This window comes from Terrapene carolina, unplaced genomic scaffold (genome assembly GCF_002925995.2).
Source record: "Terrapene carolina triunguis isolate 2854851 unplaced genomic scaffold, T_m_triunguis-2.0 Scaffold69, whole genome shotgun sequence".
Lineage (NCBI taxonomy): Eukaryota > Metazoa > Chordata > Testudines > Emydidae > Terrapene > Terrapene triunguis.
In genome coordinates, this window is record NW_020664420.1 from 19007188 (window position 1) to 19021379 (window position 14192).

The window sequence follows — 14192 nt, forward strand, 5'->3', positions numbered from 1 at the left end:
TTTCCCAAGCCGTACCTAAGAAGGCCGGGCTCTCCACCTTAAGAAGTAGCTCATGGAAGTCGCCACGAGGCCTCAGGCAGACCATGGGCCGAGGGAATCCCACCCCCCCAACATCAGTTTGAGACAGCCAGGAGTGCACGTCCAGCTCCGGTGGTACTGCCACTAGGGACCCCGTGCCAGGGCCTAGGTGGGAGGTAAGGAAGCATGCACATAAGCATGGCAGTAAGTCTTCCTCCAAACCAAAGAATGGCGATGCGCTTTCCAAGAGTTCCAACCACGGGGAGGCAGCGTGCTCCAACACGCACAAGCATGACCAAAAAACCTCACAAACCAGCAGATCCGCCAGTATGACATACCAAGCTGCACACACCGTCAACGTCGGCCTCCCTTAAGACCAGATTCTTCAGTTTCAGGAAAGTCTCCACTCGGGCACCGGTTCTGGCTATGGAATGAGTATCATTAACATCGGGAAGATTGGAGAAAGCACCAGAGCCACATGAACTGTGTACTCTAGTGGCCTTCCACTACCATCCACATCTAGGGAGGCCAGATCTCCCACTCAGGACATACCACAGTCAAGACGTTTCAACACATCTTCCTATGGTTTACACGCTTCCACCGGCTCCAATGGTAATGCCATTGGAACCGGTATCCTCGGAGGATTCGGATGGAGCACGAGTGCTGCAGATTCCCTACCACCACTACGAGTATCCCAAAAGACCACTGGCATCATGGCATTACCCTCCTCCACAACAGCAGAGGAGCCACTGGTTTCCCACACCATGGGGCCCTCGGCAGCACCCGTTGGATCTGTTCTGCTGGCCCTGTTGGAGAACCTGGCCCCATACCCACCTATAGAACCCACCTATTTCGAAAGGGAGGCTTCACCTCTTTTTCCCCTCTAGGGCACCCTTGAGCAGACGCTCTGAATTGGGTATAGAGGAAGAACAGTTCAGTCCATTTCTGATGGTACTGCCCGAGCAAGAGCGTTTTTCATTGTCCTGTCCAGATGCTGGCTTTATTTATTGTTATATTTACTCAATATTGAGCTGACTAGTTATTAGTTCTTGAGGTCATCTTTTTTTGCCCATTTTCAAGACAGTGGCTGGGATTTTTCAAAGTCACCTAAGCAGGTTAGGTGCCCAGACCCCATTTTAATTTCAGTGGAATTTGGGTGCCTAACTTCTTATGGCCCTTTGAAAATCCCAGCCTGTAACTACTCCCTTTATTTCTTGTATTTGTTGAGAGTGATAGCCAGTGACTGCATTTCTTCTGTTACTGCATGGGGTCTTACTGCAGTATACATGGACCATCTGAAATCCCCAGAGAGCTGGCTGGTCACATGGTTCTGCATTCTCCTCTGTATTTTCACCTGCATTAAAAGACACCTTGATATACATTAAAACCAAGACTTTCAAAAATGGGTGCCTAAAATTGAGCTCCATGTCCATATTTTGGTGCCTGAACAATTGAACTGATTTTCAAAAGTGCTGAGCACCTCTCCGCTTCAGTGACACTAATGGGAGCTGAATATTTGACATTTTTTAAAATCAGGCCAGTTGTTTAGGTGCTGAAATATAAACTTGGAGCCCAAAGTTAGACGGCCCATTTTTTCCAAATCTTGGTCTTGATACTTTCATAATATTACTTTTTCCATACAGAAAACATCTCTGTAGCAACTGCAGCAGTTATGTGATTATGAATGCAATTGGAGGTGGTTGGTGTAATCACTAATGAGGGCCATGAGACAGAGTCTCATTCTTAAAATTTAAGGAAGTGTTGTTTATTCCTTCTCATAACACAAGAAATGAAATTAATAGGCAGCAGGTTTTAAACAAACAAAAGGAAGTATTTCTTCACACAACACACAGCCAATCTGTTGAACTCTTTGCCAGAGGATGTTGTGAAGGCCAAGACTATAACAGGGTTCAAAAAAGAACTAGATAAATTCATGGAGGATAGGTCTATCAGTGGCTATTAGCCAGGATGGGCAGGGATGGTGTCCGTAGCCTCTCTTTGCCAGAAGCTGGGAATGGGCAACAGGGGATGGATCACTTGTTGATCACCTGTTCTGTTCATTTCCTCTGAGGCACCTGGCATTGACCACTGTTGGAAGACAGGATACTGGGCTAGATGGACCTTTGGTCTGACCCAGTATGGCCATTATGTTCTTATGCTACCAAAAGGGGTAAGGAGAAACAAATCAAAACAGATTATAATATTGCACCAGGACAGCCCCTTTACAAGTCACACATAAGGCATGTGGACAACAGAAAGCCAATTCAGGCATCAGGAAGTGAATAATGAGTAATGGGGAGTGAGAAAAGACAAAGACAATGGAACATGACTCTGTTAACATTTTGAACATTGTCTTATGACTGAGGGAGATACTATTACGCTTGTTAAACTTCGAGAATGAGCTATGCTTACTGCCCTACCCCTTAATTCTTTTAATTGTAGTGCTTTGGTCCTAGATATCCCCCATTCAAATGTAATATTTATTTTGTTAAATAGTTTAATTTTTTGCCTCCACAAAGTGCTTTTCAGGGCTTCTTAGGAAGAACTTGGATAACTTTATATGCATCATGAAATCCTTCTTCTATGATAATTGTTACAAATGTAACATACATTGAAGTACAAATTATTGGAACGATTCAGTGTATTGCAATTTATATTAAATCTTAATCATCTCCTGTCTTTCTGTCTGCAATAGCTTTTGAAGTCAGAAGAAGATGCCTCGTATAAACCTGTGAAGAAAGCCTGTACTCAGCTTGTTGATAATCTGGTTGAGCACATTCTTAAATATGAGGAATCTCTAGCAGGTAATGTAATTACTTACAATCCAATAGTACTAATGTATTTTTTGTTATTAAATATATGAAATCATACACTGTTTGTAAAAATCTATAGTTCTGTTTAAAAAAGGACAGTAGTGGATAAGATGAGGATTTGTCTCAAGACATTTAAATTAAAGCTTCCTTTGTTATGATTAAATTGACTTTTAACTATTACAGTAAATCTTCCTCTTGTCACTTGAAAAGGATGCTGCTTGAAAAAATTTTTTGTTCCTTCATTAAAATTGTTCTGATGCTATTGTTTTCTGGTTCTATCACACTGGTGAATATAGAATGTTGTTATAAGGCATAACAAGAACATGGCAGGAAGTTTAAGCTGGATAAATTCAAATTAGAAATAAGGCAGAATTTTTTAATAGCAAGGGGGATTATCTGATTGAACAAACTATCAAGGGAAAAGGTGGCTTCTCCAATTCCTGATGTCTTCAAATCAAGACTGGATGCCTTTCTGGAAGATATATTTTAGTGAAACACAATTTATTAGGCTCATTATAGGAATAATTGGGAGAAATTTAATTACCTGTGATATACCAGAGGTCAGACTAGATGATCTAAAGGTACCTTCTGGTCTTAAATTCTGAATCTGTGATGTACAGGACAGTATAAATTACCACAGGTTATTTTTTCATCCACACATGGTTGTGATAATAAATCCATTTTTAGCATCTTTTTACCAAGCGGAATACCTGATTTTTAAGAAATGTCTTTGCTCTTGTGGCCTTTTAGAGCTCCTAAATCTTTGAGTAGATAACTCCCATTTGGGAAAAATGGTAACCTGGAGTTTCACATTTTGTGTGAAAGAGAGGTTAAGTAATTTTTGTGTGCATTTCTGTTTGACATATATTGTAGATATACTCTTTAAATACTAGGCTTTATCTTTAAAAGTATTTTAAAATTATAAATTTCATTTCTTATATTTTTTCATGAAGGGTATAGCTTGTGACAAAATTACCTAATATGTATATTCAAGTCCAACTGCGAGCTTTTGATACAACTTGAAATAGTTAGAAGCTTTGCTTTGTTAGAGTAATAGGGAATGTTTGGATTATTTACAGACTAGCTGTAGATGTTGCTGCACATACTTCATTTAGGTTGTTTTATCTCTCATTAAGTGATAGCCTGGTCTATTGGATTGAGTCAGTGCCTCTTGGGTTCTATTCCCAACTTTGACTTGCTGTGTGATCTTGGACAAATTACATAATCTCCCTGTACTTCATTTCCCTTTATCTAAAATGGGGATTTTAATGTTACTTAATCTCTCTGAGTGTTGAATAATGTTACTAAAGGTTTTTGATTATATAAAGCGCTATATTTGTTATTAGTAATAGTACTATTATTCCTAGTCAGGAAACTTGGTTAAACTGGATGTAAGGTTGTAAATACATATCAATAGCTTAAAGGGATGGGGAAAATCCTTAGTAGAACTTTATAGTTCTTAAAAGCATTTCCTCACAGACATTGAACATATGGAAATACAGCAACCTACAAGCTATACAAGTAACTTTAACTCTGCCTCTGTGTCCCACAACCCTGTCCAGATAAGAAAGGTACATCTTTAAAATCCACAGCTAGTTAATATGTTAATTTAATTAATGCTTTGGTTTTCCCATAGCCCCTTTCAGCTTGCAGACATTGTAAACTATATCCACTGTGGTTTACACAGCAAAGTATGCATAGCATAATCACAAAGGCTACATAGGGCCAGATTCTCATAGCATTGAGACCCCTGTACACTATTCTGGAAATTTACACTACTTTGGTTGCTTTAAGGGCCACTTATACTGCCAAAGCAATATGAAAGAGCCTTAGTGGAAACCGGAATCAGGCGTATGGGGTAAGATTTTCACAGCTGTAAATAGCCAGATAGGAAAGGGCTGAAAGGTTTGCATAATTCTAAATGTTGTATGAAGGAATTATTATGATTATGAAGGGAAGGGAGACAGATGCTTTGTATTTATACAAATGTAATAATACTTTCCTTTTATAACAATGCCTTTGATCCAATAATCTCATTGTACATTACAAACAGTAATTTTGTGTCACAACCTATTAATTAGGTATGTTTTGTTATCTATACTTAACAGATGCGAAAACATAGGGGCAGAGAGATTAAGCTGTTTGCTCAAGGTCACATAATATGTGTCAAAGTTTAGGTTAGAACGTATGTCATATAAATCACAAAATGTTTTCCAGTTTTCCTGTCACACACCCACCTTCCCCCTTCTTTTCCTATACAGAAGATCGTGATGTTGCTGTCTTGGTGAGGAAAGGTAAACCTCACAAGTAGACTGTCGGACATAGTGTTTGCAAAGTGCTTTGAGAGCCTTGAATGAAAGTTTTTATGTATAGCTCCACAAGACAGAACTTGGGGGAGAAATCAAATCAGTATCTTAGATGTCTGTAAACTAATTCGAGAAGTATGGGGAATAAGCAGGAAGAGCTTGAAATGCTAGTAAATAAACACAACTATGACATAGTTGGCATCACAGAGACTTGATGGGATAATACGCATGACTGGAATATTGGTATAGAATGGTACAGCTTGCTCAGGAAGGATAGGCGGGGGGGGGGGGAGGGAGGAGGTGTTGCCTTATATATTAAAAATTTATACACTTGGACTGAGGTTGAGATGGAAACAGGAGACAGACTTGTTGAAAGTCTCTGGGTAACGATAAATGTCATCATAGGGGTCTACTGCAGACCACCTAACAAGGAAGAAGAGATGGATGAGGTTTTTTTTAAACAACTAACAAAATCATCCAAAGCACAGGACTTGGTGGTGATGGGGGACTTTAACTATTCAAACATCTGTTGGGAAAATAACACCGCAGGGCACAGATTATCCAACAAATTCTTGGAATATATTGGAGACATTTTTTTATTTCAGAAGGTGGAGAAAGCTACTAGGGGAGAGGCTGTTCTAGATTTGATTTTGACAAATAGGGAGGAACTGGTTGAGAATTTGAAAGTGGAAGGTAGCTTGGGGGAAGTGATCATGAAATGGTAGAGTTCATGATTCAAAGGAATGATGGGAGGGAGAACAGCAAAATAAAGACAATGGATTTAAAGAAGGCAGTTTTTAGCAAACTCAGGGAGTTGGAAGGTAAGATCCCATGAGAAGCAAGTTAATGGGAAAAACAATTTAAGACAGTTGGCAGTTTTTCAAAGAGATATTATTAAGGGCACAAGAGCAAACTATCCCACTGCATAGGAAAGATAGGAAGTATGACAAGAGACCACCCTGGCTTAACCAGGAGATCTTCAATGATCTAAAAATCAAAAAAGAGTCCTACAAAAAGTGGAAACTAGGTCAAATTACAAAGGATGAATATAAACAAAACAAGTATGTAGGGACAATATTAGAAAAGCCAAGGCACAAAACGAGATCAAACTAGCTAGAGACATAAAAGGTAACAAGAAAACATTCTTCAAATATATTAGAAGCAAGAGGAAGACCAAGGACAGGGTAATCAATGGTGTGTGTGTGTGTGGGGGGGGGAACCAATAACAGAACATGTGGCAATGGCAGAGGTGTTTAATGACTTCTTTGTTTCGGTTTTCACCAAGAAGGTTGATGGTGATTTGATGGTGATTGGACATCTAACATAGTAAATGCCAGTGAAAATGAGGTAGGATCAGAAGCTAAAACAGGGAAAGAACAAGTTAAAAATTACTTAGATAAGTTAGATTTCTTCACGTCACCAGGGCCTGATGAAATGTATCCTAGAATACTCAAGGAGCTGACTGATTAGATATCTGAGCCATTAGCAATTATCTTTGAAAAGTCATGGAAGACAGGAGAGAGTCCAGAAGACTGGAAAAGGACAAATATAGTACCAATCTATAAAAAGGGAAATAAGGACAACCTGGGGAATTACAGACCAATCAGCTTAACTTCTGTACCCAGAAAGATAATGGAGCAAATAATTAAGCAATCAATATGCAAACATCTAGAAGATAGTAAGTAACAGTCAGCATGGATTTGTCAAGAACAAATCATGTCAAACCAACCTGATAGCTTTCTTTGAAAGGGTAACAAACCTTGTGGATAGGGGGAAGCGGTAGACATGGTATATCTTGACGTTAGTAAAGGTTTTGATACTGTCGCACATGACCTTCTCATAAAAATACTAGGGAAATGCAAGCTAGATGGAGCTACTATAAGGTGGGTGCATTGTGGAAGGGCATAACGAGTGGGGTCCGGTTCTGTTCAATATCTTCGTCGGTGATTTAGATAAAGGCTTCGAGAGTATACTTATAAAGTTTGCGCACAATACCAAGCTGGGAGGGGTTGCAAGTGCTTTGGAAGATAGGATTCTAATTCAAAATGATCTGGACAAACTGGAGAAATCGTCTGAAGTAAATAAGATGAAATTCAATAAGGACAAATGCAAAGTACTCCACTTAGGAAGGAACAATCAGTTGCACACATACAAAATGGGAAATGACTGCCTAGGAAGGAGTACTGCGGAAAAGGATCTGGGGGTCATAGTGGACCACAAGCTAAATATGAGTCAACAGTGTAACATTGTTGCAAAAATAAACATCATTCTGGGATGTATTAGCAGGAGTGTTGTAGGCAAGACATGAGAAGTAATTCTTCTACTCTACTCTGTGCTGATTAGGCCTCAACTGGAATACGGTGTCCAGTTCTGGGCGCCACATTTCAGGAAAGATGTGGACAAACTGAAGAAAGTCCAGAAAAGAGCAACAAAACTGATTAAAGGTCTAGAAAATGTGATCTGTGAGGGAAGATTGAAAAAATTGGGTTTGTTTAGTCTGGAAAAGAGAAGACTGAGTAAGGACATAACAGTTGTTACAAGGAGGAGGGAGAAAAATTGTTGTTCTTAACCTCTGAGGATATGACAAGAAGCAATGGGCTTAAATTGCAGCAAGGGAGGTGGTTAAGCACTGGAATAAATTGCCTAGGGAATCTCCATCATTGGAGGTTGCCTAGGGAGGTTGTGGAATCTACATCATTTTTAAGAGCAGGTTGGACAAACACCTGTCAGGGCTGGGTCTAGATAATACTTAGTCCTACCATGAGTGCAGGGGACTGGACTAGATGACCTCTCGAGTTCCTTTCCAGTCCTATGATTCTATAAGATGGCTGAACTGGGAGTAGTTCCTGCCTTCCTCCTCTCTGATCAATCCACATTCTCTAAGACTTGACAGACGGAACTGCTTCAACATAGTTAGAAGCAAAGCAGCTATTTATATAGTGCAAAGGGATTACAAAGTACAGAAATTAGAAAGTTTACAAGGGACCTCACAATCTACTGAAGTTCAAATCCAGTAGCAAAAATCTCCAAAATTAATCATCAACTTTCCCAAAAATGCTCAAAGGAACACTCATGTTCACTAGCTAATCTCATTAACCAAGCTACATTTTGTGGAAACGTCTCAATGACCTAAAAACAAAACAAATTATTTCATATTAGGAAAGTTTTTGTTATGAGTCCAAGTTTTGTTTGCATTATTCTGTTTTACATTCATTACAGAATCATTGGCTGAGCCTGTGGCCTGGAAAAATAAGTGGTTTAAAAATTAATGAAAACTTCAAAGGAGCTTTACTTATTATTTTACATATTTTCTTGATAATGTGCTTACATTTTTGTCTGCTAATCCAAGTTTTCTTATCTAATGAGGAATTTATATGCCATTTTTTCAAAGATACATTATCAGTGAAAGTGATTTTTATATGCTGTGTTTATTTACTATCCGGTTTTGTTATTGACAGAACTGTCCTTGAATTGAATATACTTAATGTATTTTCTAATTTTTGCAGACTCTGACAACAAGGGTGTGAATTCTGGTCGCTTGGTAGCTTGCATAACCACTTTGTTCTTATTCAGCAAAATCAGGCCCCAGCTAATGGTCAAACATGCCATGACCATGCAGCCATACCTTACCACTAAATGTAGTGTAAGTATAGGAAACTAAAGTCTTTTTTCATCTAAATAATTATGGAACTCAAGGGTTATCTTAAATGCATGATGAAATTGAGGGTGGGAGTGTAAAAAACAGCAACAATATTTCCATTACATGGCTGTTTTCAGTCCTGAAGATATGAGAGAACCTTTTGTAATCCATAGATCTCTAATAGGACTGGTTTTTTTCAAGTATTGGATGCAGAGACAAGTCTGCCTTCAAGGTTTCTTACTTTCTTCTCAAAGGATGAACTGCAAAGGTTTTGTTAAAAATTAAAAACGTACTTACTAAGGTCTAAAAAAGAAAACAAGTAGAAGAGTGTTATATTTTAAATGTATTTAACCTTTATTTCAATAATATTTACTTCCTGGTTTTGTACACTCCTCAGCAGAAAACTATCAATGTGCCATTATGGTATGAAATTTCAAATAGTCATCCAATTTTGCATAAACATATTAATACTAAATGCAAGTATTCCCCTGTAAAGTTCAATCCACTTATTCACCATTTGCTCTATATTGGATCACCGTTCAATTTTATGTATCTATCCTGTTAATTTCAACCTTTTATCCTGCTTTTGATGTTTCCAATTACCACAAATACATAATCAAGCTTAATATTATAGTAACCGTTAGCTAGTTTCAATCATTTCACCTCAGTCATCTTTTTTTCCTCAAAACTAAAAATCCCAATTTTGTCAGTTTTTCATATGTAAACTCCATTCCCTTTCTTTGCTTTACATTTACATTGCTGCTTATGGTAGCAAGTTGGCAAGGAACCCATTGTGAATGTTGCTGTTTGTATAAGGTTTTGTGTAAACTACTAGGGTGAATTCCTGGCCCCTTTTGGAGTAAATGGTAGTTCTGTCACTGACATCAGAATTTTGCTTCTGGTCTTCTGATCTGAGAAATCCTGTCGTCCTCTTAATCGTTAATTAAGGTCTGTTCCCCATTCACCTGCCTGTGGATGGAGGACATCATGATAGTAAGCCTGTCATCTAGCAGTATCTACAAAGTACTTTTGGTGTTGTACGATGAGATGTAGTCTCTTCTGATTGAATAGTATATCAAGCTGTCCTGAGTGGGGTGGATGGGATTTAAATGCTGCAACATCTACTCAGTGGACTACACAAGCTTCAGTTATGCAGCTTGAGGTGAATCCTAAAATCATTTAGCTGGTAATTATAGCGTATCCCATTGTGATTAATGGGATGCACATTGGGAAATTGTAATTTCTAGTGTCAAAGGGTTAACAAAAGACTTTAGTGCATCTGAAGTAAACTGGCAATTAATACTTGCTTTGAGAATTTCTTCTCTAGATTCCTCACCTATGGCATGTGTACTACTTTTAGGCCCACTGGCTAGTAACCTTTCTTCAGATCAGGTTTTTTAAATCATGGTTTCTGAAATGTCCTAAACACTGTCTTTATCTATGCTTGTAGTTAAATCACATTCAGCCCCAGTTCATCTTCACCTGTTGCTAGTACTGGTATCAGCAATGGGTCATTCACTAGGGCAGTGGCTCTCAACCTTTCCAGACTACTGTATGTACCCCTTTCAGGAGTCTGATTTGTCTTGTGTACCCCCAAGTTTCACCTCACTTAAAAACTACTTGTACAAATTCAGACATAAAAATACAAAAGTGTCACAGCACACTATTACTGAAAAATTGCTTACTTTCTCATTTTTATCATATAATTATAAAATAAATCAATTGGAATATAAATATTGTACTTACATTATAGTGTGTAGTATATAGAGCAGTATAAAACAAGTAATTGTCTCCGGTGCTTTTTAAGTAGACTGTTGTAAAGCAAGGCAAATATCTAGATGAGTTGATGTACCCTCTGGAAGACCTCTGCGTACCCCCAGGGGTACACGTACACCTGGTTGAGAACCACTGCCCTAGGGCAGACAAGCCAGAAGAGTTCAAAGATTCATTCTAGGTCTCCAAAGGAACAGTCAGAATCCAAAGTCCTACTCGGCCTGTGTGGAATACTCCCAAGCTTCAAGATGAAGTAGCATCAGTTCTGATGTATCATTTTTGAGTATCTTGGTACAGTCAACCCCAAATTTCTTCTCTTTTCAGTGCTGAAATAAATTAGGTTGCATTCCTAGCCTATCATGCTGACCATGTTACCTTCTCCTGGAGTCTCTGTTCAGGTTCCTCCTCCTTCATTGTATATAATGCAAGCTTCTTTGTTTGTCCTTTTAAAGTCCCTGCTAACTAAAGTTTCTGCTGACTACTTTTTGAAAATCTATGGAACTTTTTAAGCAGAGAAAACAATAAGAAGCTAGTTAATACTTTGCTGAGTAGCTTTAAATAACATTGTTTATTTCACCTACTCTTCTCTCTTAAAACCAAATCCTCCCACTTATTCTTTCTCTTTCTCCTTTGAGAACTTCCCCTGCAGTCCCCCTAGATCTTTACTCTTCCCATACCATCCTATAAGTGGCTGGAAGGGAGAACTTCTTTGCAACATAAAGAGGGTCCAGAGCCCCTTCCTCCCCACCCCATGCAGCCATTCTAGAGAACTTAAGTGATACAAAGGAATTTATATGGACCCTGTGCCTGGGGCTGCATATTATCCATTGAAACTATATTAAATCCATGTCAGTTATCAAAATGTTACATTTTATTAAACTATGAATACCTATGTATTAAGGTATATAGGTATGTACCTTTTTCATGATATGTTATCAAATGTTTAAATTCAGAAAACCTAGTTACTCTGTATTTCCTCCTATGTGTAGAATTAAAATTAAGCGGCAGCATTCCTGTTATGCTTAAGATATATCATGAAATGTTTTGTAATAATTAATTGCAAAATAATTACCAAAGATAATATTAAGACTATTTTAACCATAAAATAAAACTTACCTTTCACATCAATAACTTTTATCTTTACCAGAACAATTATTTCACCTGGACTCACTTATTTCCTAGTGAAAAAGTATTGGGTTAGTAATTAAAGACAGCAGTTCAAATTTGATGATCATAGCATAGCAATACTTTTGAACATGGTAACAAATTTAAATTGTTGTCTTTAAACCCTTAGCCAAACTTTTTCTACTGGGAAGTGCTACAGCATACCTAAAGCATACTTCAGAGAAAAGTTAGATCTTTGAATATCAGTGTATACTTTTACTGAAAAACTGAGATTTATTAAGTTATTCTCAAACCTGAAATAAAATTAGAAATACTTAGCTCTTATATAGGGAAAATGGTGAAAATGTTTAATCATTGTAAATGTTATTCTTACAGACCCAAAATGATTTCATGGTGATCTGCAATGTTGCAAAAATCTTAGAACTGGTGGTGCCATTGATGGAGCATCCAAGTGAGACGTTCCTTGCCACTATTGAGGAAGATCTCATGAAACTTATAATCAAATATGGCATGACGGTAAGATTTAATTTCTACTTTTTATATGAATTTAATGTTTTTGGTTCAGTTTGATATGGAATATGTAGAAATTATTAAGATGAACGCATGAACATTTCTTCCCTATTAATGTTTGAACGGCAATTATGAAAAACTGGCTATCCCTGTGAACTTTCTTAATCTACCGGAGTTTGTGTATTTCTTATTACACGTTAGTTATTTGTACTTGGTCTGAGATTTTCAAAATAGTCTTGAAGATTTAGACCTTTAATCTTCCATTAGTTTTAAATGAATAATATGTTTTTATATCTCTAGACTGCTTTGAAAAATCTCTATCTTGACTTCTAAATAAAATGTTATAAATATTTTCTGTCTTATTTTCAGGTAGTGCAGCACTGTGTGAGCTGTCTTGGGGCTGTTGTAAACAAGGTTACTCAAAATTATAAATTTGTATGGGCCTGTTTTAATAGATACTATGGTAAGTTAAATATCAGAGCATATATTATTAAACAATTTTATAAAAGTTTTGGTTATGCTTGTCATTTCAGGAGTGCTATGATTAAATCTTTTCTCATATTTTAGGTGCACTTTCAAAATTAAAAAGTCAACACCAAGAAGACCCAAACAGTACTATACTTACAGCCAATAAACCAGCACTCCTTAGATCTCTTTTCACTGTTGGAGCACTGTGTCGCCATTTTGATTTTGATCAGGAAGATTTTAAAGGCAACAGTAAGGTAAAATACACTGTGTTTACCTTCTCAGTGTCTTGTGTTTAAAAAGGTAAAGTTAAAAAATGTAACTTGTAAATAGAACAGAATAGGTTTGGTAATTTGAAACAGTGAAGTAAAGTCTTCACAGTGAAACTAGACTGTACTTGTAATTTGCAACAATTTATTTTATTTTGGGAAAGCTCTGGTGTCAGTGATGTGTGTTTCACTTTGCAATTAGGTTTTTAAGTCACCAATATTTTTTGTTTTAATTTGGCCAGGTTAACATTAAGGATAAAGTACTTGAACTGCTGATGTATTTTACAAAACATTCAGATGAAGAGGTACAAACAAAAGCCATTATTGGTTTAGGTAAGAATTACCAAGGTTTTTTGTTTTTAATTGAATCAATAACTATGCATCTCAGGGGATAGTATGTTTAGTTTGTTGGGGTTTTTTTACAAGAAGTTGGTTCATTTAAAAAGCTTTGGCATCTTTTTTTTAAGGGATATGTACCTAACTAATATTATCTGCAAATTTTGGTTGCTTTCTGAATTTTAATGTTTTTGTTCATAGAGACCTTAAATATACTTCCCTGCATGTCTGAAGATATTTGAACATAGTCTGTAGCAAATTGGTCAAAAAGGGGCTCTTTTCTCTTTCCTGTGAAAAATACATTTTGACAGTGTATGCCTTCCTGATGTGTGTATATATAATTCTTTACAATCTTCAAGAGTATCAGATTTCTAAACTAATGGTACCATCATTTTTCAAAATGAAAGTAGTTTATAATCTGGTACTTCTTGAGTTTCACACCCCCAAGGCATGAGGTTCAAAAGATTATTAGCAAGCCAAAAACATCTGGGAAAGTCTTAGGTGATGCAATCATGGGTCGATCCTCAGCTGAAGTCAATGGAGTTATGACAGTTTACAACAGCTGAGGATTGTCCCCTTAAATGTCAATAGGCATTAACATACATAGGCTCTGACAGTTCCTTTCTGGATAATGGCCAGCGAGAAGTTTGCCACTTCTTGCAAGTTTTGACTTGCCTACAAGGGTCTGAGGCTTGGCCACACTCTTTGTGCTCCAGATGTGTACTTCCATAGAAGTATGGAAATATTAAATCCTTACTAGCAGACCAAACATAACCTCTTAGGAGTACTACTTTATATAGAGCTGTGTTAATCTTAAAGACACCCAAATAATTTATTTTCAGGTGGAGGCAGACCAATTCTTAAAAGAAAATAGTCAGATAGCAAATTTTCCCTCTCTCCCATCTGAAACATTTGGATTAATAAGCAGAAAGGAAAA

At 37.3% G+C, this 14192-nt stretch overlaps 1 protein-coding gene across 4 annotated transcripts in view; it reads left to right on the forward strand.

Annotated features, from left to right (window-relative positions):
- Positions 1 to 14192, forward strand: part of NIPBL (NIPBL cohesin loading factor) — a 144737-nt gene that overhangs the window by 110865 nt on the left and 19680 nt on the right. For all 4 annotated transcript variants that reach the window (XM_026649053.2, XM_026649056.2, XM_026649054.2 and 1 more), the window contains 6 exons: positions 2714 to 2822; positions 8644 to 8780; positions 12051 to 12191; positions 12555 to 12648; positions 12753 to 12907; positions 13162 to 13252. In XM_026649053.2, coding sequence (XP_026504838.1) covers positions 2714 to 2822; positions 8644 to 8780; positions 12051 to 12191; positions 12555 to 12648; positions 12753 to 12907; positions 13162 to 13252 — 727 coding nt within the window. The remainder of the gene's footprint in view (positions 1 to 2713; positions 2823 to 8643; positions 8781 to 12050; positions 12192 to 12554; positions 12649 to 12752; positions 12908 to 13161; positions 13253 to 14192) is intronic.